Below are 27,195 nucleotides of genomic sequence, written 5' to 3'. Positions count from 1 at the left end.
TGCACATTTTTCCTTAATAAGAGGGGGGCGCCCAAAAAAGATTTCGCCAAGGGCGCCGGGAGTCCACGCTACGGCTCTGTTTGGGATGGAGCTCATTGACGGGTACCGCCAATCCATCGATGGTTTTTGCGAAAGCTGGTCAGCTTTAGAGCTCCCAAGGACTCCGAAGTTTCATATTATGAAATTTCATGTGGTTGAGATCCACGAAAATTATCAGCAGAATATTCTCAAGGCAGTTGTTGCTTACAATAGCAACCACATATGAAAACACAATCAAAATGCATTCTCATGAATATTATTGTTAATGACCTAGCGTCTCCATTGGTTATAAAACAATACAAAATATTCAAAATTCTAGATTCTTCAAGCAACATTAAATTAAATATTATGAAACATTCATATTTAGAGAGCTAAGCTACTAACAAACTTTTGATCAAAAGGAAACTTGCGTACATTTAAGTTGCATAACAGCCCCCTTCGGATTTTGTGTGACACGATAGCAAATGTTGATGCAAAAATGGTAAAAAAAAACAAAATAACTTTTTTCAAGTTTTCCCCATAAGAATATTTTGAATCAACCGTTACTCGATAGTTTGGAATGTAACCTAACCTTTGGTGAAGAAAAATCCGAGGTGCATTGAAGTTACATAATATGCAGTTTCGAGCACAGCGTGTGGCGTGCAACCCGGATAGGTGCTGTCATCATATTTCGCTCCGGGCATTATTTTTGGAACCTGACGCTGATTTCAAAAGGTGAACTGAACTCAAGTGGTTAATGTGCGAAGAATAAAATATTTAATGGTTCAAAAAAGTCACAAGGTGAGGTGGTTTGTATGGCTACTAAACGCGTCTGAAAGACCGTTGGAAAATGGAATGGTTTGGAAAATCATATGAATCGTTTGCATGTTGCGCGCAATACTTGCGTTCGTTTTGTGTAATACAAGTTGAATAGATTTGCACATCCAAAATTTGATAATCCCCGCAAACCGAACATTAACATATATGTTTGTTCAATGTTTGTTTGAGGATAGTTAATTGGAAAAGTTTACCTTACTATATGAAAAGGGAAACATCTGAATCCTGCTCTTAAGAATACAGTAATATCCCGATTTTGTCACCTCATTGGTGAATTTTCGGGAGATAAAACAGGGCATGTTACAAAAACGGAAAAAAAAATTTTCAATTTTTTAATTCATTTCACAAATATGAATCAATTTATGCCTTGGAAAGGCAAAATGCGTAAACGGTACCCATTATTTCATCTCAAAAATGCTTACAGAATCCTTCAGAATCGAGCATAGTGACCGCATGTCTGTAACAATGGAAAATTATATCACTCGCTTTGGGAAACGATTTTCATGTTTTTCCCATTAAAATTTCTACTGATTATGATCAAAACAAATAATGATTAATTATATTTATTATCAATTTCCTCAGACTAAGGCTGTACAGTGCATAAAAGTTGTGTGAAGTAATATCAATGTCGTTGGTTATACCAAACAGATCAACGGACTTCGTGAAAATCATACCACTCATGTCAATCCCTGCCCTTCGTATTACTACTTCGTAAAGCGACGTTGAACAGTATCACCTTGCCATCACCTTCTGCGCGTTTCAAAGCTGTATTTCAAGCTGTATTCGCGGCATTTCTGCAATACCTGACGTACGGTGAACACCTGGTCCCGAACTTGCTTGTAATTGGTGTTAATTGGCGGCATAAAATTTGGAAGCGTACCTTGAGGACGCCGTTCTACAATGTGATTGCGCGGTAGTTGTTACAAGTTGTTACCTTATCGCCTTTTTTGTAGATGGGACACATGATACCTTCTATCCACTCCTGCGAAACCTTAGCAATTAAATATTAGTTAGTTAGTTTAAATATCTCTCCTGGTAGTTGGTCAAACCAAGGGGCTTTGTTGTTTTCAGACGGCCGATCTCCTCCTGCAATTCCTGGAGATCTGGAGCCGGTAGACGTATGTATGTCCTGCGCGCGTGCTCCCAGGTTCATTACCATATCGCCACCGTTATCTGCCTCATCACCATTCAGGTGCTCTTCGTAATCCTGCCGTCACGTTTGGATCACCTCACGCTCGTTTGAATGAAGGTTGCCGTTTATGTCCTTAGCCGAAAGGGTTGTTTGTCTGAAAGAGTCGTTTGGCCAAAAGGGTTGTTTGGTCGAATGGGTCATTTGGCCGAAAGGGTCATTTGGCCGAAAGGTTATTTAGCCGAAAGGGTTGTTTGGCCGAAAAGGTTGTTTAGTCGAAAGGGTCGTTTGGCCGAAAGGGTAGTTTGGCCGAATAGGTCATTTGGCCGAGTGGGTTATTGAAAAGTGATAAATTAGGAATGAGAATGGGTGGCCGGATGGGTTTCGGCCAAATGACCCTTCACCGTTCTATAGCCACCTTGATTACTGAATTTTGTATTTTGATTCATCTATTTTCAATATTGTTGCCCATGCTTGTTCGTTTTTTTTCAGTATTTATCAATGTTTTTTTTTTAAATTTTTCATGTCTCGTATTCATTGCTTTTCAGCCGTTCTAAATCAAACTTCATCTGTTTTTCTTTTGTACTCCTTCGTGTTCCTGATATTATGTGGTAATATGCGTATCTGTTGCTATAAAATAAATTTTTCACAGTATATATGGGATTTCATAAAATTCGTTTTGGACATCGAAACGATATCCAATGTGATGACGATTGGTAATTTTTCAAAATTATGGCTAAAGAATGTTATGTCTATTGGATCAGCTTTTTTGACTCAGAATTACGTCTTTCGGTGAGATAGGGGGGTCATTCCAAAGTTTCAGATTTGGGATCGTCACGAAAAGAGGTCAGGAAGTACGAGCCAATAACTCAGCCGTTTTACAACGGATTCTGGAGATTTTGGTATGAGTCGATCAGTAAACTCTCTAAGATTCTTTACAACTATTGTAAACAATTGATCAATGCATTTAACTATTGAAAAATTCAATTTCGCCAGCCAATGTTGAAATTGCACTTTAACAGTAAATTGCCTACATTTCGGCTATTAGCCATCCGGCATGAACATGCATAAAATGTTGATGATCAAATTTTGCATCCACTATCGCACTATACGTAATTCTACGTTCAATTTGCGGTCGTATATTTGATACAACCCTCTACTTTTTCTGAAGAGTAGAAGTTTTTTAGAGCTAATCCATTTTGGTAGTAGAAATTATGTAGGAGACTTTCCTTTCACTAACTGATCCTCAATTCCAATAACATAAAGGTAGGCATCTTTGCCGCGGAATGTTGTCCATGATTTTGAAACGCTAGCGAACCTAGCGGTGGAAGGTAAGCTTCACTAAACAACGCGCATAAGACAGAGCAGCATCGCATGCTTTGCTGTCTCTTTCTTTTTCGTCGATTATTAACACACAAATTGCTTACTCTGAAACTTGCAGTTTGTTCTATGATGCCTATCTGTTTTGTGATCTCAGTTACTTTGCACTATTACACATGGACATAAAGATCTCTAACTTTGTTCATTTTACCTTCCATGTCATTGGAAAGGTTTATCATGTAAGTATCTAAAAAGTTTCGACAACTGACGGCAATCCTTTTGCTTCTCTGCTCTGAAATATGTGGTTATAATTAGGGTTTTCATCACTTTTCATTAACTTATGAATGTTATTAGCTTTTTGATATGGAATCACTCAGAAGGTGGCATAATGAAGAGTATAAGTATTTTCGAATGTTTTTTTGCCATAACATATAAGGTTATTTTTTTATGTGTAGTGAATTCTAAGTGGTTTATGTTTCCATTACTTATGGTACATCAGTTGTCATACACCGGCAGCGGCTGCTGAATATAATAATAGATCCTAACCCTAACTACACATCCTTCGTACATGTTTGTCCAATATCTATGATGTGCTGACATTGATCTTCTTCTAAGCATTCCTTGTACTTCGTATTTCAAATCTACAAAAAAATATATGATTGTTAGTTCAATAAAATTATATACTTACCAGAAATATCTCCAGCTTTTGATTCAACCCGATTTTATAAATGTTTGATTCATCCTAAACAATCCAAAATGTCAGTCTCGTTCCAGTGCTCACCGCTTGGATCGCATCAGTCACCGAAATGATTGTAAATATCTGGTGACGATTGCTCGTCACTACTTACGAATATCTGTCCCTTTCACTCCCTCAAATCACCGGAACGGCCAGTAGAATTTTCTGCTTCAAGTGTTCATTGCACTTGACATGACAGCCGACCAAACGGCCGTCGAAATTCGGACGACGTCGGCGCACTGGTTGCCCCTCGAAGTCGGGTTCCTCTTCGCGCACCGGCCGAACGCAGAACAGTCGCCGTTTCGCTTTCACATCGCATCGGCTGTGCTTGGGACACACTCGTGCGAACCCATTCCAGCATTCGTAACGTCGTAAACACACACCACCCCAACGTCGTTTTGGTTTGTTAGCTCCTTCCTTGCGACAGACACGCACCACGACCACGGTGAGCGTACGCGTGGTATTTGCCGTCGGGATTTTGCTCCTTCGCTGCCTCTGTTGCCGCGTTCGTGTTATTGTTGTGCATCGGAATTGAACCGCAACTAGCGGGCGTGCTTGCGATGGTCACGGGTTTTTGGTAGTGATTTATGCGTTGTTTGTGATCCGGCCCGGAAGAAAAACTAGACAGTGCGGACACAGGTGAATCACGCATCAATTTCCGAATGCTGTTGGGAAGGTGAAATGGAAGCTTGAAAACACCGGCAGAGAACGAGCGGGCACGACAGTTCCATTCGGAAACAAGTGGATGAAACGTCGAACGAGAAGGTAAACAAACAGTTAACCGGATTCCGGTACCGTGCATTATAAGCAACGTTAGATCACACTTTCTGACGATCCAATCAAGGCAGAATTTCTATGAAGTTTTTGATAATAACTTATTTTCACTCATCGCAGCTAATAAATTGTCGCCGAGCACGCACTGATTAACGATTTATTGTCATGGTTACTCGTGTAATCGGCATCGGCTGATTGGGTTGCTTAGCTTAGCTTCGTTTTTTTCCTGTTCCACGGTGGTTCGCCACATTCAAAGAAGCGATAAGAATGACATTCATTGAAAGCGACAGAACTGAATACACATGAATTTTCCCAAGAAGGGAATATTTTTCTTTCATTTCGAGAGGCGATTTCAATAATGTTTCTTTTTTAATTTGGACACTGTTGATTCAATGTGACGTGATTATTGTATCTTGTTTGAAATTAAAATTCGAGGAAAAGGCAAAAACGACGTTCTAAGCGTTCTGATTCAGTGGCTAAAAGGTACACAAAAAACAGAACTAATTCACCTATAGTGAAATACGGAGGCCAATGATAAAAATCGGATGTATCAACAGTGGACTATCATTTTTTCAATAATTTTATTAGTCGGAGTACGCAATTTGAACCTCTGAAAATGACCTACAAGCAATTTTAAAACAAGATTTAAGGAGCCTTCTTAGGAGTGTGAATAGTAAAGAAATATTTTTGATACATCATCCCGATAAAAAGGAACGAAGAAGATCAACGAGCGTGGTGAACCGTATGAGTCGAACCGACAACAACAAATCTGTCTTCGAAGTGCAGATGATGCCGAGTATTGATTTGGCTCCTACATATGCTGGTGCTTCAAACGAGCACGTGAATAGAATAATGATAAACATGTTCAACCCGCTCGACCTGGCGAACGGCTTTTGATATTTATTTTCGTTTGTTAAGCAATAGACGAAAAAAGTGGCGAGCGGGCGTTTTTTTTTCTCGGTGGGAAATCAAAACTGGACTTCTGTCTTTCTGTCTGTCGATTAAACGTTGATCAGCTCCGACCACGAATCAAACAAACGATTCAGAGTGTATTTATAGACATAAGAGTTGGCTGGCCGGCCGACTGGTATGGGATCATGCCCGTGCATTGAAAAGTGGTTAATGATCATCCATTCAATTTGTTATTTTTACGCAGAAATTTAAAATCAAATTTTTCGTAGATAAAATATATTTATCAAAAGATATTTATATTTATCTTCAGGTTTATGAGAACATCAATAATTAATGATAAGAGAATTGTTTCGAGCTTTTTAGTAGAATGCCTGTATTTTTTTCTTTTCTCGAATTCTCGAAAAAAAAACGAATTTCTGATAGAATACCCAGCACATCACCATCTCTGGTTTGCCACGGATTGCGACAAATCGTTTGAATGCAGCTAGGAATGCCTGCGTGGAAAGGTCGGCCACAACTTCCATGTGCACGGCCTTGGTGGCCAGGCAGACGAAAATGCATACGAAGGCCTTAATTGGAACAGCTCGCCGACCAGGGTATCGAATGTAGAACGGTCCACACAAGTCGATGCCAACCTTTAGGAATACTGCTCCTGGTGTAACCCGGACGGAGGGCAAGTCGGCCATCAACTGTTCGTGGACCTTAGGTTTGTTCCGAAAACATGGAACACATCGATGTATAGTCCGCCGGGCAACATCTCGAGCACGCATGGGCCAAAATTTTTCTCGTACGGAACTAATCAAAAGTTGCTGTCCAGCATGCAAGAGTTTGCGGTGATAATGTTCCATTAGAAGCCTTGTCAATGGATGTTGATGATGAAGTATCATAGGGTGCTTCCGATTTTCTGTGATAGGGGCATGTTGCAACCTGCCACCGACTCGAATTACGCCTTCAATCAGGATGGGATTCATGTTCAATAGTTTTGATGATGGACTGACAGAATTGTTCTTGACTAATCCATTGATCTCTGCCGGAAAGCTTTCCGACTGCGCTGTACGAACTAATTGTATTTCTGCCTCGTTGAGTTCAGTTGTCGACAAATTGCCGCTGCGTATACTTAGACGATTTCTACTAGCTGCGTTGTGGCAAAAACGACGAATCCAGGCTACAACGCGCACCAGTGCCTTATACGAGGACCGCAGTGAAAATATGGAACTGGGTGGCTTCACTTGAACAGGGAGTGATGTTGTAGGCCTCTCCTCCAACAGTGAATCATCTAGATCTGTCTGTACTACGGCTGATTTTGGCCAACACAGGTGGTCTTGGCGCAGCCACAACGGACCTTTAAACCAAAGAGATTTAAAAAGACAGAAAAAGACAGAATCACCGCCTTCGACCATAGGTCGCACAGACTGAACACTTAACATCTAGCATGAGACAACGGACAGGACATTTACACAACACCCAGTGGACCAGTGGAGAGCTTTTCGCTTTACGAAAAGTTTTCTCCTTACCGGGGCGGGAATCGAACCCACACTCCGCAGCCCATGCGGCTAGACGATTGACGTCGCTAACCGTACGGCCACGAAGCCCACAAATTGATATGCTAACTGTGCGGGGCTCGGGGTTCATTCCTCGAGAGACTATATCCGCTGGATTGTCTGCTCCAGCGACGTGATTCCATATTCCAGATTTCGTGATATGCTGGATTTCGGAAACCCGATTGGCAACAAAAACTTGCCAGCGAGACGGTGTTGATGAAAGCCAGCACTTTACAATCATAGAGTCTGTCCAGAAGTAAGCTTGAAGGCATTAGAATACTGTTATGGAACTTATCGTAAAGATAGCCACCAGAAGCAAATCCGATGACAGTTCTAAGCGGGGTATCGACTGCTTCTTTTTCTTTCGAGAAAGATCTTCTAACGGCGCAACTCGCGATTTGGAGGTAATCAAGCGAACAGTAACTAATCCATCGCTTGCTTCACACCGCAAATACAGGCATGCGCCATATGACACCTCTGAGGCTTCGCAGAAGCCATGCAGCTCGACAGATGTTAACGTTCTTTTAAAACCTGTCCACCGGGGGATGGAAAAAGACTCTAGTGTACCAGCATTCAGACGAAATTCTTTCCAGAATGCTTGAAAACTGTCTGATAATGCTTCGTCCCAATCTGTGTTTTGCTTCCAAAGCTGATTTTTGTTTGGACAGTGGCAGGGCCAATGAGTCCAAGAGGATCTAAAATGCGGGTAGTGTCGGAGGTTGTTCGCTTTGTGATGATTGGCTCCGTACTCCAGCGGGGTACTGCGAATTTGAAACTATCCTTTGCAGGCTCCCAAATAAGCCCAAGAGTTTTCACGACCGATGTAGATGAATCTAGCTCCACAGTAGCTCGATCATCTTGAAGTTCTGGCGGAACACCCGATAAAAGTTCTGCACTGTTCGAGCTCCACTTACGCAATGTAAGGCCGGCTGAGTTTGTTAACGAGATCAGCTCTTCAGCAAGTTTCTTGCCTTCATCTAAATTATCGATGCCGGTCAAAAGGTCGTCGACATAAAAATCTTTACGTATGACTTTGGCTGCCGTTGGATACATGATTTCTCTTTCTGCTGCCAAACGCTGGAGACACTTGGTGGCAAGGTACGGAGCTGACGCTGTTCCATATGTGACTGTGGTCAACTCGTACGGTTTGATTGACTGATCGGGTGAATCTCTCCAAAGTATACGCTGTAGCGGTTTGTCAGATTCTGCAATCTTGACCATACGGTACATTTTGGCAATGTCTGCTACCAAAACATACTCCCACAGGCGAAAGCGCAAAATGATCGATAGTAAATCATCCTGCACCACCGGTCCGACCAATAGCCCATCGTTCAGGGACACTCCAGTACTGGAGCGGCAGGAAGCATCAAACACGACTCTCAACTTCGTTGTTGTGCTTTCGGGCTTGAGCACGGCGTGATGAGGTAGAGCAGCACAAGTCAGACAAAAATGGTTAAAGCAACTTGATTGTGACCGAATCTGGTCACATATCAGTTGCAGAAACCAATGAGGAACATGAGTGCTGCTAGGGTAATATGACGGCAAAGCAGTTTCTTCATCGTCGACCTCGCGCATGTGGTTCATAGAAAGATATTCTTGAATGAATTTTATGTAGAGTGTCTTAAGCTGGTCATTCACAGCGAACCGTTTCTCCAGCCCATAAAGTCTTTTCAATGCAATGTCCTTGGAGTCTCCTAACTGATTTATGACGTGTTCCCTTTTGGGTAGACAAACGATGAACCTTCCCTCACTGTCTCGCACCGTCGTCTCCTCAAAGAGCTTTTCGCATATCGTCTCTTCAACTGACAACGTACTCGCACTATTGCACGACTCTAACTCCCAAAACTTAGCGATAAGCTCTCGCAGTTCGACCGTTGAGCAGGAATGGGTAACTGTAGTGGGCACCTCGTCAATATTTCCGGGAGTGCGTCCCGATACGACCCATCCAAAAACTGTCCGCTGTAGCGTTAGACCGTCATCGGAGATTTTCAATTTATCCTCCATTAGCAGGTCATAATAATGCTCCGCGCCAATGATGATATCAATCGGACCCGGCTTATGGAAATCCGGGTCTGCCAACTGGATCCAATTGGGAATGGCTAGCTTATGAACGTTGACTGGCTGGATCGGCAACTCGGAGGTTAGTTTAGGTAGTACGTGAAACTGGATGTTTTCCGCATACGTGGATAATCGGAACGATCGTGCAGCTATCATGGCCTCCACCCTCTTCGTGGATTTAACAACAGAGCCTCCTATTCCGGCTACAGACAGGTGACTGGCAACTTCATTCAACTTCAGTCGTTGAACAAGGCTTGTGATGAAACAATACTCCGAGCACGAATCAAGAAGAACTCTTGCTAGCTGTATATTTCCATGCTTGTCCGACACGCGAACTAACGCTGTCGAGAGCAAAACTTGGCGAGCAGTAGTGTGTATGGTAGCAGGTAGGGAATTACTTGAAGGTGTGTGAATTGTGGTGGATGGTGGCTGTTGTATTTGCGGAAGCGAATTTGTGATTGTAATTCACCTTTTCGTATCGCTCGGGAACTTTCATCCTTATGAAACTTTGGCACTTGAATGCAGAGTGTGCCTCTCCAGAGCAGAATGGACATGGCTGACAGAAAATTTAGGTTTCTTCATCTCGACTTGAACTGGCTTGTCTGGAGCTATTGACTGAAGAATAGCACAATGTTTGCGTAGGAACTCTATCAGTTCTGTGTATTTCGGAACCTCCGAAGAGCAATGGTGAGTTTCCCAATTCCGCAAAGTCGATGAATCTAATCTGGCGCACATCATGTGTACGAGGATAGTGCTCCATTCCGACGTATTTTCTCCCACCTTATCCAGCATTTGCAGATTGCGCTCATATTCACTAAGAAGATAACTCAGAGCCTCATAGCTCTCTCTTCGTACCGGTTCTACTGCAAAAAGTGCATCGATGTGAGATTTAACAATGAGCTTTCGATTCTCATATCGTTTTTGCAGCTGCTCCCAAGCGATAGTGTAATTTGCCGCCGTAATCTCGATTGTCTCAATCTCCTGCAGCGCTTCACCTACGAGTGACGATCTAAGATAAGTAAACTTATTTATGTCAGTGAACTGTTTGCTGCGGTGTATCAAGCTTCTGAACATGTCCCGGAATGTTACCCAATCCCGGATCTTGCCGCCGAAACTAGGTAAACGAATCTCCGAAAGTTTGATTAGAAGCAGCTATTAGAAGCAGCTATGATCGTGGCCGCGGATGATGCAGATTATGTTTCCGATGCTGGCTTGCTTTGCAACAGCTGTAGAGACGACTTCAACTCGCAGTATGTGTCTTCGGCTTGCTGAATGATAGCGCTGTGATCATGCTGTCGTTTTTCTATAAGAGCTTCTAAGCGAGCTTTCAGTTCCTCTGGTTCATCCTTAGAATCCATCACCTCCTTCTCGTCAGCTTCCTCCGTAAGTATTTCTATCTTCCTTCGCAGCACATACATTTTTTGCATCGCTTCCTCCAGAATTTCCAACCTCGCGTCGATTTGTGAATCATGTTTCTCCCGCTTGAACTTCGTGATGAACATACGCACGCCTTCGAAAGTGCTCCGGACCTGGCGTTGTTGAGACTTTAGCTCTTTTAATGCACTCGACATTTTGATCACTCTTGAGTCTTGTTGCACTTTTTGATCCACTCTCCTTCCACAATCCCACTCAATAATTGATCACAAAACGTCTACGAAAATCACTCTTTTGCACCACTGTGAATTGCATGCTCAATGTTCAAAGTCACTATCACCTGCAACAATTCCGCGTTCGCGACTCGACTCAACTCGTCAATTGTGGGTCATTGACAGAAACAGACCGATCAACAAATTGACTGATTCGAGGAGATCCAACCAGGGGTGGCATTGTGCATCTCGATTCGAACGTAATTCTATCGAGTCGAACATGTTTGGCATTACGGGTTTCGATTCGATCTCGAAAACGACTCATTGTTCGAGTATGCTCGAGGAGGTACAAGAATAACGAGATGTTTTGCCATTATGGAAACTCGTTAGCACACTGAAAAACACTCGTCACCTTTATAGCTTTCGAAAGTTGTTCGAGAGTTTTTTCTTGCTGAAAGTTTTTAATTATATTTGTTATTATTTCTCTACGGGAAGAGAATAAATGTTTTATTATTGTCTCTTGAGGAAAAGAATGTCTTTAGTATACCTACTTTTATAGTTTCCACACAATATGCCATCTCTAATTATCCCGAAATCCGCGTAAAAACGACTTCAACTAAAATCGGTTTTTAGAAGTTTTCACGTATTTTTGGCGATTTCGATAAATCGCGTGATAAATCTATGAGGAAAATCTGCGTAAAAATCTGTATATTCCAAAATCTACGAAAAAATGGATGAGTTAAATAAAAAAAACGCACAAACATTTAACTAAAATACATGGAAACATCAAAGTAATTCATTATCGAATCCTTCGATAGCTTTAAATTATTTGGCTCAAATTTGGATCTGTGGCATACACTCGAATAAACATAAAACTTATAAGGCCCAAACCAAGGGTCGAAACGTCGGATGTTGTAGAATCACTCCGCTTTATAAATTCTATGACCAGAAAAGCCAAAACAGAGGGATTTTTCGTTATCTACCCTGGTCGTTCCTAATATAAATAGCTTATAATAGAGATGAGTGACGTTTAACGCTCGCACACTGATATGCAATTCGGCATGTGTAAGTACATGTTTGTTTTCCTTCTGCTCATAACCTCAAAATTGATCGAGTCATCACAATGGTTGCGAAGGAGTCAAAAAATATATGAAAAATATACTCATTTTTACCCAAACTTTGCTGAGTAGCACCATCTAGGAGTGTTTGTTTTCCTTTTATCGCCACTCACACATTCGGACGTGAGAATCTTAATTTGTGTCGTAACAATATCTCAATTTACAAAACATGTCGTATCGGCATAATGTTTTAATCGGTTGCAATTGGTCAATAAATAATATTGCTTTTTAAAATCATTGAGCACAATTTGCTTGTTTATAAATTAACTGCCAATTTCATGCCCTGAAGGATGCCTTTCCATCAGGCAACATGCTACACGCAGATGAAATTACTCTTATTCTCTCTGTTTACTCACATTCGCAATGCGCTGAAGGTTGTCTCTCCAGTGGGCGGCATACTAAACACGGAGACAGCTATCTCTTATTCTCTCTGTTTACATTTCGTTTGACAGAACATACTCGATTGAGCTAGTACAGCACCATTCGAAATCTTTTACTGCGACTGAATGAAGTCGTACGAAATACATGATGCCGCATTTTTTCGAAACGAATGCAAAAACGTACGAATCGAGTGATTCGATTCGAGATGCGCAATGTCACCCCAGGTGCAAAAACAAGCAGAAAATAACCAGCAGAACCAAAGACCAACCGTCAATTGAGCTCAGGGATCACAAGTTTCGCATGCAAATAAAAGATAATTTACATCCACCATTTTATTAAATTGCCACCGTTCCATCCTATATGCACCTCATGCATGGCGCTTCCACAAATCACATGAATAATTGACTTCCCTGCTCTCTTGCCGCCCCACGTCTCGTCGCCAGCTGGTAATCGTGATGCCCGCTCGAATTCCGCTATCGTGTCACAATCCAATTCTTCACTCCGTCTTTCAGCGTCAGATGGCAGCAATTTGCGAAATGTTCGCACCGTGATGATCTTTGCACTATTAGAATTTGTCCACGCTTCACACTCGATCGATGGCGGATTTCGATCGACGCCGATATACACAATTCAATTGTTCACACGGACCATTGCATTATTTTTGTCCTCAATCGATCGTCCAACAGTCATCTGGCTCGAAGGACCAATGTTGTATCACATATCTTTGGCACCGTTGGGGAAAGATTAGTTTTCGGACTTGCACTTAGGAACTCGCGACGCAGTTGATACTGAGCAACAACCGATTTATTGATGATAGAAAAAACTGAACACTTTTGTTCTTAAATTTTATTGTGCTCGACCGGTTGAACATGAAATCTACTCGATGTGATGTAGTTGGCGTTTCAATTCTGACTAACTGCCTCTCGTATTTCGTGCGATACGATGAGGTCAGTGGTGAGTACAAAGACCAGATTTACGACTATCGGTTACGATCGGTCTCGGGCTTCCGGATAAGGATGACTTTGGCGGACGACTGGAGGTAGCTGAGATGGAGGCACTGGTTAAAGATCAGAGAAAAGGGGCTCAAAAAAGGGGCAATCAAATGTTTGAGCTCGAGTTCTGGATGCTGTCGAAGCCTGGGGCCTCCATGTTTTTCGATGATCTGATACAGGCTGACAGTTCTCTAGCTAAGATCTCCACACTCATCCGAGAAGTCGCTAGGAATAAGGTGGATGTTGTTAGCATGCTCGTTAACGGCTGCTTCGCGTGGGCTGACAATGATCTGTCCAAGCTTATGTGAGCTGACATAGTGACGACCTATTTTGGCGACCTTCTCTGCAGGAGTTATCAAGCAATTCTTAGAGCCATTGCAGTCTAATGGGATCAAAGGTGGAATGGGCCGAGGCTTAGATTTTAGAAATTTGGTTATTTCCCAGAACGGCTTAGCACAGTCTGGAACAGCGCGAATCTTATTGGAGAAACCAGTATTCCTGAAGTCCACCAGTCTGGCCTGGATAATTTTTGTTTAGCGATTGCAACGTGTCTTAAGGACAGGCAGTCTGGTACGCTGGTACTGCCTTCGCGTGACTTTTGGTAAACGGATCAAATCTTTGGTGAGTGCATCAATGGTTGGGCACCTTTGGAACCGGCGCCAGTTGACATAATGGTAGTTTTGTCGGGACTGCTGATGCCGATTGACCGAGGCCGACTTCCACCACCACCGGGTAGTGATCCGAGCTGAGCTCCTGGTAGACGACCAGCTGAGAGATGTGGTCGTTCATCTTTGTAATGTACGAGTCCATTATTGAATGGACGCCTGATCGACGCAGCCGAGTGGGGGGAATCCGGGCTCAGGATCATATAGTGACCTTCCTCCATTCCATTGCTCCATATGGTTTCATTTTGATTGCCACGAATGTTGCCCCAGGATTAGTGCTTGGCATTCAAGTCACCAGCAATGATGTACTGACCTTGCCTTCATGTTAGCTTGACAATGTCCCTCCGAAGGGCGGCCGATGATCCGTCGCCGGCTTTGACTTGAGTCGGGTAGTATGACGCGATGAGCGCCATTGAGCCGACAGAAGTGCTAACTTTGACCCTGATGACACTTAGCTGGAAGCAGCTGGTAGCAGGCGACAGTTGATGAAGAGCGATGGCCTCACGCCCACACCTCCTCCACCTGGTCGGGGGGGAATTCAAGATCGGCATAATTTGCTCCGGGGTGTAGAGTGGAGCAGATTCTTCCGGTGGGACATTTTTGTTCTCCGGCTGCCGACGGAATCCAGGAGGTGGGAACGGGGGGCTTTCGCTGCAGGATGGAGCTGGAGCTTGAACCGACGCAGCAGCTGCTGCTAGTCGTTTGTGTGGTTGCAACGATGGAAGGATTGTCAGGGAGCGGCGATGGCAGGATAGTTCATCTCATTGAGCACAGGAACATGGTTCTTCTTTGACAGGGTCCTGATGAAAGCCTTCTGCTGGATTTCTAGGAATTCAGCTCGCTTTGTACAGCCCTTGGTTGTGGTTCAATGTTTGTCGCCACAGTTGGTGCACTTGGGGTCGGCCACCTCCATCTTGTCGCTCTCTTTGGTCGAACGTGGTTCGCTACACCTTTTGCAACGCGGCTTCATGCGGCAGTTTCTGGTGTCGTGACCAAAGTTGAAGCAGTTGGGGTTCTGCGTGACGTCGCGGTGCCCTAACCGATATCGCTCCCAGTCAACGACGGTGTAATTTATTACGTTGATCAGCTTCAGGTCCTTCCAGATAGTGAAGCCGTGCTCCAGATGGACCAGGTAAAGCTTATTCGCCTTGTCTGGACGAGCGATCTTGTGCACGGCCACTGGCTTCAGACCGCAACTTTCGAGTTCTGTTTGGAAATCCTCTTCCTTCATGTCGTGGAGTCCTCGCAACAAATCCTTGAGCGGCTTCGTGCCGGGCTGCTCTTGAGTGTAGTACTCATACTTGTGGACCTCGAGAAACTCCATTTGTGGTGCGTTTTGACACCTTGCCTGCGACCGAGTCAGCCACCGAGTCTCCCATGACGGATCCGGGAGAAAAAAACGCCAACGCGACGAAGCAAAAACGTAAACACGAACGAACGAGAAAAAAAGCACGTCCGAACGCGCTGCTGTCATAAACTGGAATGAACAACCTCTGATTTAATTGTGTTACGGCTAGAAGGATTTTTGATATAATTTTTGTTATTTTAACAACTAATCAGCCAAATTTATAACACATTTTGTTACAATATTTTTTCTGAAATAAATAACTCTCCTTGTTATAATTTTGTTATGCATTCTTGATCGGATTGGTTCCCTGAGCAATTGCGATTGTTCTGGTCAATTACGGAATAGCATTAGCATTGAGCAATTCGCACAAATTCGTAGGTGGTACAAACCAAGACTATTGTATGAGAGTAGCATTACTTTCATCCGTTACCTCAGAAATTGATTTTGGGACTAATCACTATCTCTTAGATGGAATCATTGCACTCTCCAATAGTCGAAATCTGTTCTGGCCACGTCCTTGCGAATGCTGAGGAAGTGGAAGGATGGTTAGTTCGACACCTACTTAAGAAAGATGCAGTGAACTCTCTACGACCTCTCATAGGTGCCACGGGAGGTTTTGGGATTGTGTGGAAGGTTATAACAGTAGGAATCGTTTTGGTAGAACGTGAAACACAGAAAGAACCAAGATAGAAATACAAAGTAGAAAAGGGACGAGCCTGGAATTGAACCCACGACCTCCTGCTTATAAGGCAGAAGCGGTAGCGACTAGACCACCGAGCTCGTCTTGTTCTGGTCAATTACGGAATAGCAACTACGAAACTGGCACTGGCTAGAGCGCTGCACTGGGTCATTACCAAGATTTGGGAGGAGGAAGTTTTGCCGCAGGAGTGGATGGAAGGTGTCGGGCGATAAGCTGGATTGTAGCAACTACCGCGCAATCACATTGCTAAACGCCGCCTACAAGGTACTCTCCCAAATTTTATGCCGTCGACTAGCACCAATTGCAATGGAGTTCGTGGGGCACTACCAAGCGGGTTTTATGGGCGAACGCTCCACCACGGATCAGGTGTTCGCCATTCGCCAAGTACTGCAGAAATGCCGCGAATACAACGTGCCCACACATCATCTATTCATCGACTTTAAAGCCGCATATGATACAATCGATCGGGACCAGCTATGGCAGCTAATGCACGAAAACGGATTTCCGGATAAACTGACACGACACGGTTGATCAAAGCGACGATGGATCGGGTGATGTGCGTAGTTCGAGTTTCAGGGGCATTCTCGAGTCCCTTCGAAACTCGCAGAGGGTTACGGCAAGGTGATGGTCTTTCGTGTCTGCTATTCAACATCGCTTTGGAAGGGGTAATACGAAGAGCAAGGATTAACACGAGTGGTACAATTTTCAATAAGTCCGTCCAGCTATTTGGCTTCGCCGACGACATAGATATTATGGCACGTAACTTTGAGAAGATGGAGGAAGCCTACATCAGACTGAAGAGGGAAGCCAAGCGGATCGGACTGGTCATCAACACGTCGAAGACGAAGTACATGATAGGAAGAGGTTCAAGAGAAGACAATGTGAGCCACCCACCGCGAGTTGGTATCGGTGGTGACGAAATCGAGGTGGTAGAAGAATTTGTGTACTTGGGCTCACTGGTGACTGCCGAAAATGATACCAGCAGAGAAATTCGGAGACGTATAGTGGCTGGAAATCGTGCATACTTTGGACTCCGCAAGACGCTCCGATCGAATAGAGTTCGCCGCCGTACCAAACTGACAATCTACAAAACGCTCATTAGACCGGTAGTCCTCTACGGACACGAGACCTGGACGATGCTCGTGGAGGACCAACGCGCACTCGGAGTTTTCGAAAGGAAAGTGCTGCGTACCATCTATGGTAGGGTGCAAATGGCGGACGGTACGTGGAGGAGGCGAATGAACCACGAGTTGCATCAGCTGCTGGGAGAACCATCCATCGTTCACACCGCGAAAATCGGACGACTACGGTGGGCCGGGCATGTAGCCAGAATGTCGGACAATAACCCGGTGAAAATGGTTCTCGACAACGATCCGACGGGTACAAGAAGGCGAGGTGCGCAGCGGGCAAGGTGGATCGATCAGGTGGAAGATGACTTGCGGACCCTCCGTAGACTGCGTGGTTGGCGACGTGTAGCCATGGACCGAGCAGAATGGAGAAGACTCTTATATACCGCACAGGCCACTTCGGCCTTAGTCTGAATAAATGAATAAATGAACTACGAAATAAACGGTCATCATGCACAGCTCATTTAGACACGTCTAGTCAGAGAGTTCATATTTTTTTAACTAAGCGTTGGTTGATTTACACGCAACAAGTTGCATTAGATGGGGAATCCGGTTCCATTGTTCACTGTTGAATATTGGACCGATAAGATATTGGCATCTGAAACTATTGAAAAATCATTGTTTTAGCAAATCGGTAGGGGGAAACTGGACACACATGATCCCCACTTTTTGTTTAGGATATTTCTCGATGTAACATGCACAGATTTGCACGCTTCTTGATGTACTTAATAAAGAATTTAATTAGCTATTCAAAAACGTCATTGGAAGCAATTATTTGTTCATAAAAGTTACCAAAAAATCGATTTTGCCGAAAGATAGAAAATTTGGCATTTTCAAAACTTGCGGGAGACTTGATCCCCATATAGGGGAAAATTGATCCCTTTATGAGCTGAACATGTTTAGGTTCTTTCAAGTCTAATGAAAGGTCAAATTAATCTAGCCTCAAATCCTAACAATTCTTCATAGTCTGTCGTAATAGCAGTCGTATTTTGGTTCTCGAATAGAGTAACAGTGACACATAGAATGTCTGCTATAGCAACGAAATTGGCTATTTTCTCCACTAACTCCACTTTTTTGCTAACCATTCACTCCACTAAAAGACAGTGGTCATATCACGACAAATATGATGTTCCCCAGAGGATCTCTCTTTGTGATTGATACAGTTATGATACAAACAATGATTGATCGATACGTAAATATAAATATCTTTGTAATTTTAGAATGTAATTTTTCTATTAAATCTCTGAAAATTGGCCACAAGGCAAATGGTAAATATCCCTGACCACTTTGGACCACTTTGGACCAATAAAAAAAAGACTGTGATACATCGAGATCGCCAGACTACTACCAATACCACAACCGTGATCATACCAGGATGGTGACTTCATACATTAAATAATAACATTAGCAATATAATTTGGTACTGTCATACATCATTATTTTTGTAGTGTGTGTTATTGTTACACAAATGCGATTTCTCTTAAACGACTGACCAAAAGTTGTTGAATGAGCCTATTATTCAAAATTCTTTAAGAAGATTTACAAATATGGTGATTGGAAGCAAACTTCTCCTAGTTCAAACGGACAGAATTTAATACCTGATCGAACAATACTAATTTTAGGCCCTTTGCTTTAAGCCTTGTTTGTTGAGTATTTTCAAAGCTTAGTTTATACTCTTTTTCATTGAAAATACTGTTAAAATGCATTTAATAAAACTAATTAAAACTAAGTATGTTCAATTACACTTTGTTCTGGTTAATGAAATAAGGCCATTGAGAAATTCAAATTTCGCCTTTATCGTCTGATTGACAAAACTAAAGAGACATTAAATTTATTTCTACTTTTTAACTAGAAAAGAATTTTAACAGATCAATTAGTTATATACAATACAATAATATGCGACGGTATACAACAAACGCCTTAATATATGCAATATCGGGATCAAGTGTGTCCAAACTGTGGGGGATCAAGTGTGTCCATGTTGAGTATTTATCTTGTTTTGTTTTTTGTATTCAATGGAAAATAAGCAATAGTTCATCGAATGAATTTGTTCAATTCTACAATAATAAAACTTTGTCCAGTAAAAATTTGGTACGTTTTGGTTGGACATATTCAAAGTTATTAAACTTTTCTTCTTTGAAGAAAAAAAGGATTGAGAATGCTTAAATAATAAAACTTCTCTAAAACCCATATACATAACGTAACTAATATCAAATGTTACTCAGATTCAATAATCTATCTAATGGGTCCGTTTGCACATATCACTGGTATAAAAATGTGATAAGTTTTCGAGAAAACAGGGGGGGATCATGTGTCCCCTGGGATCATGTGTGTCCAGTTTCCCCTACATTTCTTATGTTATTGTTTTCATGATCTTCCTTAATACATGAGGAGGCCTCATTCCTCCTAGGTAAATTAATTATGGGCGTTATTACAATCAATAAATCTTTCTCTTTAAAACTGGGTGATTTCCATTCTTTGTTCTCTGTTTCAAGTTCCTTTCTCCCCCTCAAGGTGCCTGTTGGAAATAAAATTAATATTTATTTCAGTGCACGAGGGAGTCCCGAGTTCTCTGCTGTACGTAGGCACGGATATTGCTAAGTTTGACCATCAGTTGATAGAAGCTGTAGGGTGGAAAACAGAGGTCAGTAGATCAACAGATATAAGATAAAATTAGTTAGTGATTTGAATATAGTTAGGACAGTCGTAATACGGGAATAAGTCTTTAATGTTTAGTAGACTGAATTGGTTATAATGATTAAAGCTAAATATCCAAAAAAAATTGTCAATAAAATGTGTTCATTCGACAAAATCTAAAAAGAAAATCCGCTAGTAGTATGCTTGTTCGTATAGCTTCCCATTTATTTCATAATTTTTATTTTTTCGCCATGATATCAACCAGGGCCAAAGTTATAGCATTAGCATAGCATTAGCATTGTTACGGTGTAATTCGTAGATTGGACACTAGTGATACTCATGTTTTACTTTTGAGATCCTTATCTAGAATGCTATCAGAAATCAAGAAGGGGAGTGGTCCTTGATTCCAGTCTTAAACAAAAATAACAAAAGCATGAGGATTACTACTCCTGGCCACGCCCATCTTCACCGTAACTAGGGAGAGGAAAGAAGTGTTGATGTAGTACTTACTTAACGAGAGGCCACCGACTTAGCGACACCCTCATAAGTACCACGGAGTTGGATAATGAGGAAGGTATTCGTTGGGTCAGGATTTGCCTGTAGCTGGCAATGTAACCGTGGTAGATCTTACCCCGTAACACACCACGTAAAGGTGTCTACCCAGCATTACGGGTAATATCAACCAGGGCCAAAGTTATGGACCAAAAACAAAGGGGGGCCCATAACCGATCCTCCTACCCTAATCTTGGCTAACAAACATCCAGTAACCAGTAACGGTGGAAGTGTCGAGTGAACATTAAGTTTCGAGATTCCACCAAATTGGAAATGCAAAATTGTCTCACTATGGAATGAATTGATTGATTGATTGTCTTTATTAAAGAGGTTTTCAGCCCAAGGCTGGCTCACCTATAGGACTATGGAATGATTTTTTTCTTTCTTCCTGGCAAAAAATCAAACGAAAAAATAACGCTTTGCTTCGGGGAAATGGACCCTGCAAATGGAGTAGCTCCCCAAATGAAGAAAGATTCTGAATTTGACATGAGTGGCAGTGAAATTGAAGCATATACAAAGCATCATGCGATGATAATTTCATACAATATGTATGACAATTAACTACAAAGGACCATTTTTTCCCGTTTTAAGATTTTAATCATGGAAGTCGCTAATGTACTATTCACTAAAATCTTCATCATTCCCAATCCACTCCTCATTTCTCCAGTCAACTTTTCCGAAATCCAACTACGTCAAAAGACCACGTTCGCTACCTCTAAGAATGAATTGTTAAGTGAGCTGGAAATTGGAAATTAAATAATTTAACAGCTTCTAACACGTTCAACCGCACTCATACAAAATCGTCCTTGCTATACCCCGAGCCTTGCGCGGGGGCCATTCCAAAGTATAGATACTGTTATTCGCGTTCCGCGCGAGCCTTTCGAGCGCGTGACATTTTCACCCCTTTTTCTTTTGATCTCACCATTTCCATTCCGCGCTCAGCAAGAAGATGCCTATCGCATCAGGCACCACACCTTCCATGCCGAGATGAAAGTAATTTTCCCGTTCCTTCCATTCTTATTGTCGGCGGTGCGGTGAAGTCCCGCCAGGAAGGATTGCGGGAATGGAGTGAATGCTGAAAAAAAAACTCAAATGAAAACTTAATCACCAACAGTCCCAGGATCAGGACTGACGTCCGGCATGTCGTCACCTCCTCCGCATAAAACGGCGAACGAGTGGAAAACGAGACAAAATGCTTGGGAAATGAAATCTCAGCTGATAAATCTTAATTAAATGAATGAAACTGTGCATTGTGTGGCAAGTTTTCCAAGGGACGAACGTCGAAACGGGAACGAGAAAAATTGTACCAATGGACCTAATGAAATCTCGAAATTACAAATGCTGAGGAATGTCGAATCCTTTCGAAGACAGACAAACAGCGAACGAACGTTTGTATGTTTATGGGTTTGCCAATCGATTATTTGTGCAAGGTCGAATTGAAATCTGTGGAACGAGTTTAATCGCAATTATAACGATTCAATTGATGGCATTAATAGGTACTCAAATTAATCCCCATCCAATCGACTGTAATTCATGCGCGACAACTTCAACTCCATACATTATAACGACATTCTCAGAATCGATATGATCCAACGAAGTAGTTACCGCGAAGCTTGAACTCCATCATATCATATCTTTATTAACAAATGCACTTAAATATTCAGCAGGCAGCCATAAGCGAACTGCTCTCTTTCACTTCACCGTTCAACCGCGGTTGCCACTCCACTAGCTTCCAACTTGCGGTTACACTGAAAATGCCAACATTGGTGACACCACGATGGCTTGTGAGAACATGTCTAAGCAATGCATATCGTACAGCACTACAGGAGAACGCGGTAGCAGGCGCCCAAGAATGAATAAATTACGATTGAATTTGTAAGTATTTCACTCCTCTGCTTATGCTTAGCCGGGAGAAATTCATCCTACAACTAGCGCCTTCCATAGTTAAAATGCGAAGGTAAAATATGTGACTGCAAACGCTGAAGGTTCTAGTTAGTGATGTTTTAATTTTCTTATTCAGGCCTAAAATATGTCGTGTTAACAATTTCACGAAAAATATATAACGTTCCGAACCTCGTAGCTAAAACATATTGGTACAGCTATGTTCCGATTCTATCACGTTCCGATTTTATCACGCTCCGATTTCGTCAACAAAATTATTCCATTTTTATCAACACAAAAATTCAATCATTTTTTTAGAGATTTAGCTTTTAAAATAAATAACTTGATTTAGTCTTTGGCCAAATGTTGTGTTTATAATATTCCAAGCACTGGCGGTAATAAGGCCGTAACTAACAAAAGAGGATTCTCTTCATCGAGTTCCCCTCATCGAAATAAAAGTGACAAGATGCAGGTTTGCTTGCACTTTATTACCTCAGGAAAAAGGACTACATTGTTATCTGGTGTTCTGAAATAACTGAAAAATCGTTGAAATACTTTTTCGGATGTCTTAGGCCGTCCAAACTGTTCTGGAGTACATATCCTGGAATGTACCAGGAAATACGTCTACGAACATAATGTCCTAAGCTGAGATATATGTCCAGAAATATCTAAGTGATCATAAGACATAAATTGATCGTGTTTTGAATAAACGTAAACTATTTCAAGGTCTCCAAAACACCCTGGAGTTCAAAACATGTAATGTACCCGATCAACAAAGTACTGAGCAACGTATTTGTGCATCATTGAACATTTTAGCTGGTACCTTACGCCGATAAGATTTCACTCATTACTTTTACACGCAACTATAGGCCTTTTAGTTTCTCCAAAACGTCCTTGAGTTCAAAACAGTTCAGTACATGTGATCTACCCGATCAACCAAGTCCTGAACGATGTATCCGTGCATCGTTGAACCTCCCAGCAGGTCTATTGAGCCGATAGTATTTCACTCATTATTTTTTATGTCATTTCGGTTATGCAAAACGTCATGGAGTTCAGAATATGTGATCTAGTTGATCAACCAAGTCCTGAACGATGTACCTATGCATCACTAAACATTCCAGCTGTTCCATCGAGCTGGTAGGATATGGCTCTATTCTATCGCTTAGTATGATACTGCAATACTGCAACTATCGATTTCTTTCCATCATTTTTTTTCACCGATTCTCGCCCCGGAATAGAGGAAATTTTTCATGGTCGAAAATTTCTCCACTGGTCCACTGGATGTTATGTATCCTGTCCGTTGTCTCATGCTAGGTGTTAAGGGGTCGTACACTTATTATGTAAGCAATTTTTCTGGGTTTTTCGACCCCTCCTCCCTCCATGTAAGATTTTTTTCAGACAAATGATTTTTTATTTCTATGGAGCATAAGATATTGGCCGACACCTCCCTCCCCCCATAAGTGCTTACGTAATATGTGTACGGCCCCTAAGTGTTCAGTCTGTGCGACCTCTGGTCCCCTATTATCCTAACCGCGATAATTCTCCTACAAGCTACAGTGGACCCTCCATGAGTTGATGTTCTAAGACTCGACATCGAATTGTTGAAACAAATGATGCCATACTAAAATATTTTCACGGTTGCTTAGATAAAAAAAATGTTCAAAATTTTCAAAACGACTTTGATCTATCCAATGATCCAACTTATGAATGATGTTAGATATGATATCCCAGTGAGTTAATTTAGTTTATATGACTTCAATCAATACTTGTACTTGCAATTGCAGACCTTTACGATTGGCTAAAATATCCTGGTAGTCGTATTGTTTTACGTAATCATCCAAGACCATTATACGCCTCAAGAAAGAATTCCGCAGCCATATTGCTCGACAAAAACACCTCCTTAGTTATTGTTCATCTAGTAGATATCTTGATCTTAACTCAAGATCATTTTGGAAGTCCTTGGAAACTTCTTCTTTTTCTATGGCTCTACTTGGAACTTGGGCGGCTTTTCAACTTAGTATTCTGTCAACTATATTTATTCAGTCATTAATTGAAAGCTTTTGCTATGCCTTCCATTGCATGAGTATGTATCTTGTGAGGCAAGTACAAAGGAAACACTATGCCCAGGGAACCTAGACCCCTTGGACATCTTATGCTCATGGAAATTAGGATCCTATGCTTTTTGAACTGGATTTAGTACATACTGACGATGAGGACATTGCAAAAGTCATGATTGATCTAGCAGATACTTTGAACTGAAATCGAAAACGTTTTGGAGTACCATAAACACCTCGTGTTCCAGAAAATTGGGTTAAAAATTTGGTATTACTATTGGATATATTAAGTATATGCCAAAGATAAGAACATTGCAAAAACCATGACCTGGAAATTACTGTGAGCAGAAAAATGAGTTTGCGTGGTGCGCACATGCTTTTTGAACCGACGAGCTCGGTGGTCTTGTGGATACCGCTTCTGCCTTATAAGCAGGAGGCCGTGGGTTCAATTCCAGGGTCGTCCCTTTCCTACTTTGTATTTCTATCTTAGTTCTTTCTGTGTTTCATGTTTATACCAAAACGATTTCTACTGTTATAACCTTCCACACAATCCCAAAACCTCCCGTGGCACCTATGAGAGGTCGTAGAGTTCTCTGCATCTTTCTTAAGTAGGTGTCCAACAAACCATCCTTCCCCTTCCTCAGCATTCGCAAGGACGTGGCCAAGACAGATCTCGGCTATTGGAGAGTGCATTGCTTCCATCTAAGAGTTAGTTATTAGTCCCAAATCAATATCTGTGGTAACGGATGAAAGTGATGCTACTCTCATACAATAGTCTTGGCTTGTATCACCTACGAATTTGTGCGAACTGATAAATGCTAATCTTAATGCTAATGCGCACATGCTTTTTGAACCAGGTTGAGTACATATCGAAGTTGAACACATTGCAAAAAGCATTGGTTGGCTGGTAGATACTTTGGGTTGAACTTGGAAACGCATGTGCCTATTGGACTAGATCGGGTATATGCCGATGATGAAGACATTGCATAAGCCTTGGTTGATCTGATAGAAACCGTTTGCAACAAGTTGCGTTTGGCTAGAAATTTTGTTATGCCTATAAACAAATATGAAATATAAGACTAATCCACATATTGGTGTCATTTTAGATTTTTCCAAACCTTTTGAACGAACGAGAAAGGCACCATCAACGCTAGGTGGATTAATCTGGGTTTTTTAGGTTCCAATATGGTGCGTAACTATCGGAGGGATGATAATTCCTGAAAGTACCTGGTGGTTTCCGGATTAGATTTGAATGAATTATCGGAAAAGTGCAAACCGGATGTCTCAAGCAGAAGCCGCGAGCAAACTGAATTGTAGTCGACAGACGATCTATATGGGGCTTTTTCCCGTTGGAACGGATGATCTTCGGGAAATAGTTCGGATCTATTTAAAGAAGCAGGTTCGAAACGTCTCAGCTTCCGCAAACCGTCTCGAGACTGGGTGGCTCGATTCCTTCAGGATCATCAGGAGCTAAGCGCAGAACGGTTTGCGCAAAACATCAAGTTGAGTCGAGCAGGAGTAACACATGAAACAATCAAGGAACATATGGAAAACTTGAAGGTTTCCCTCGACGCAGTGACTGCTTCCAACATATTTATCTGCGACGAAACGAATCTGTCGGACAATCCAGGGAAGAAGCTTGCGTGGTTTGAAATATTTTGAAAACGTGAGGAATTTCAGTAAGTCGGCCACATCTGTGATGTTTTGCGGCAGTGCGAACGGAGAGCTGTTGCCAGCATACGTGGAGTTTAAGGCAGAGCATCTATGGGACTCTTGGACGCTTAATGAGCCTAAAGGAACGCGTTACAACCGAAGTACTTCTGGCTGGTTCGACGAGGAAATTTTTTGAAGATTGGTTCGAGTCGCTTCTCCTGTTAGCAACGAGGCATTTGAATGGGCCAATAGTGTTGATCAAAGACAATATTTCCTCACATTTAAGTCGAAAAGTTGTCAAAATCTGCTTTCAAAACAGCATAAGATTCATCTGTTTGCCATAGATCGCAACCCATTTGACACAACCATTGCACAACGTCGCGTACTTCGTGCCAATGAAACGAGAGTGGTGGAGAGATCTGGGTCGCTGGAGGACTTCCCGTGAAGGTTCTAAGAATGCAACAATTCCTAAAAGACGCATTCTGATGTCAGCCTTCTGGAAGTGTGGAATCGTACCATGGAACCCTCTTGAAATTACTAATCAGCTGCCTACAAAAATTGCGAATATCGATTTTATTGGGGATTCATTCAAGGAATTCTTGAAACAGCACCGTAATGAAGTTATCGGATCTCCACTCCAGCTGGGTCTCAACCGAAAAAGAAGCTGAAAGTATCTCGTGGAAAGAGTATTTCGGCTGACGACATTCCTCAAAAACGGGTAAGGAAGCCTAAAAATGTGGCAACCAACGATACACCTCAACAAGAATCGGGTTCAACCTCAAAAACGCCTGCTAAACGAGGTAGGAAGCCAAAAATGATCAAGTTGCGAAGAACAATCGTTTTGAAGTTTTGTCGAAGCGTATGAAATAATGTTTTATATATAAATATAGTTTGTAAAGAGTAGCCTCCAAAAAGTCGTTCAACTTATTTTTACTCGATATGTGGAAAATATTTTTATTTTCTATTAACACAGTTGCAATCGCCCAATTCTCGCACTGGTTGCTAACGCAGTTACCGATACTTGTTATTTTTTCCAAACATTCATTCCGTTACACAATCCCAACCTGTTAACACGTTATTAATAAAATCTCCACAAGTTCGTTTGTTACTCAACGTGTTTGTGTCTTCACTAGAAGTATCAGTCCCAGAGAGTTATGGGCGACCAACGCAAAGAAG

The 27,195-nt window shown here is 42.0% G+C and overlaps 2 protein-coding genes and 1 pseudogene across 5 annotated transcripts in view; 2 read left to right on the top strand and 1 right to left on the bottom strand.

Moving 5' to 3' along the window:
* The first annotated feature begins 4,313 nt into the window (after positions 1-4,313).
* The window catches only part of LOC134208779 (homeobox protein PKNOX2-like), a 246,262-nt gene continuing 223,380 nt past the window's right edge, over positions 4,314-27,195 (top strand). For all 4 annotated transcript variants that reach the window (XM_062684714.1, XM_062684713.1, XM_062684716.1 and 1 more), the window contains exon 1: positions 4,314-4,805. The gene's annotated coding sequence lies outside the window, so the exon portion shown is untranslated. The remainder of the gene's footprint in view (positions 4,806-27,195) is intronic.
* LOC134209003 (uncharacterized) lies at positions 9,824-10,399 on the bottom strand. The gene has a single exon (XM_062684977.1). The coding sequence runs from the start codon at positions 10,397-10,399 to the stop codon at positions 9,824-9,826; it is 576 nt and encodes a 191-aa protein (XP_062540961.1).
* Positions 25,552-26,215, top strand: LOC134209002 (uncharacterized; annotated as a pseudogene).

The sequence above is a fragment of the Armigeres subalbatus genome, chromosome 2 (assembly GCF_024139115.2).
Source record: "Armigeres subalbatus isolate Guangzhou_Male chromosome 2, GZ_Asu_2, whole genome shotgun sequence".
Lineage (NCBI taxonomy): Eukaryota > Metazoa > Arthropoda > Insecta > Diptera > Culicidae > Armigeres > Armigeres subalbatus.
The sequence above is the reverse complement of the archived record's forward strand: the minus strand, read 5'-3'. Positions and strand labels throughout refer to the sequence as shown.

Bases quoted from the DNA above. Each gene is read 5' to 3' on its own strand.
- LOC134209003 (XM_062684977.1), bottom strand. From the start codon at position 10,399: ATGTTCAGAAGCTTGATACACCGCAGCAAACAGTTCACTGACATAAAT.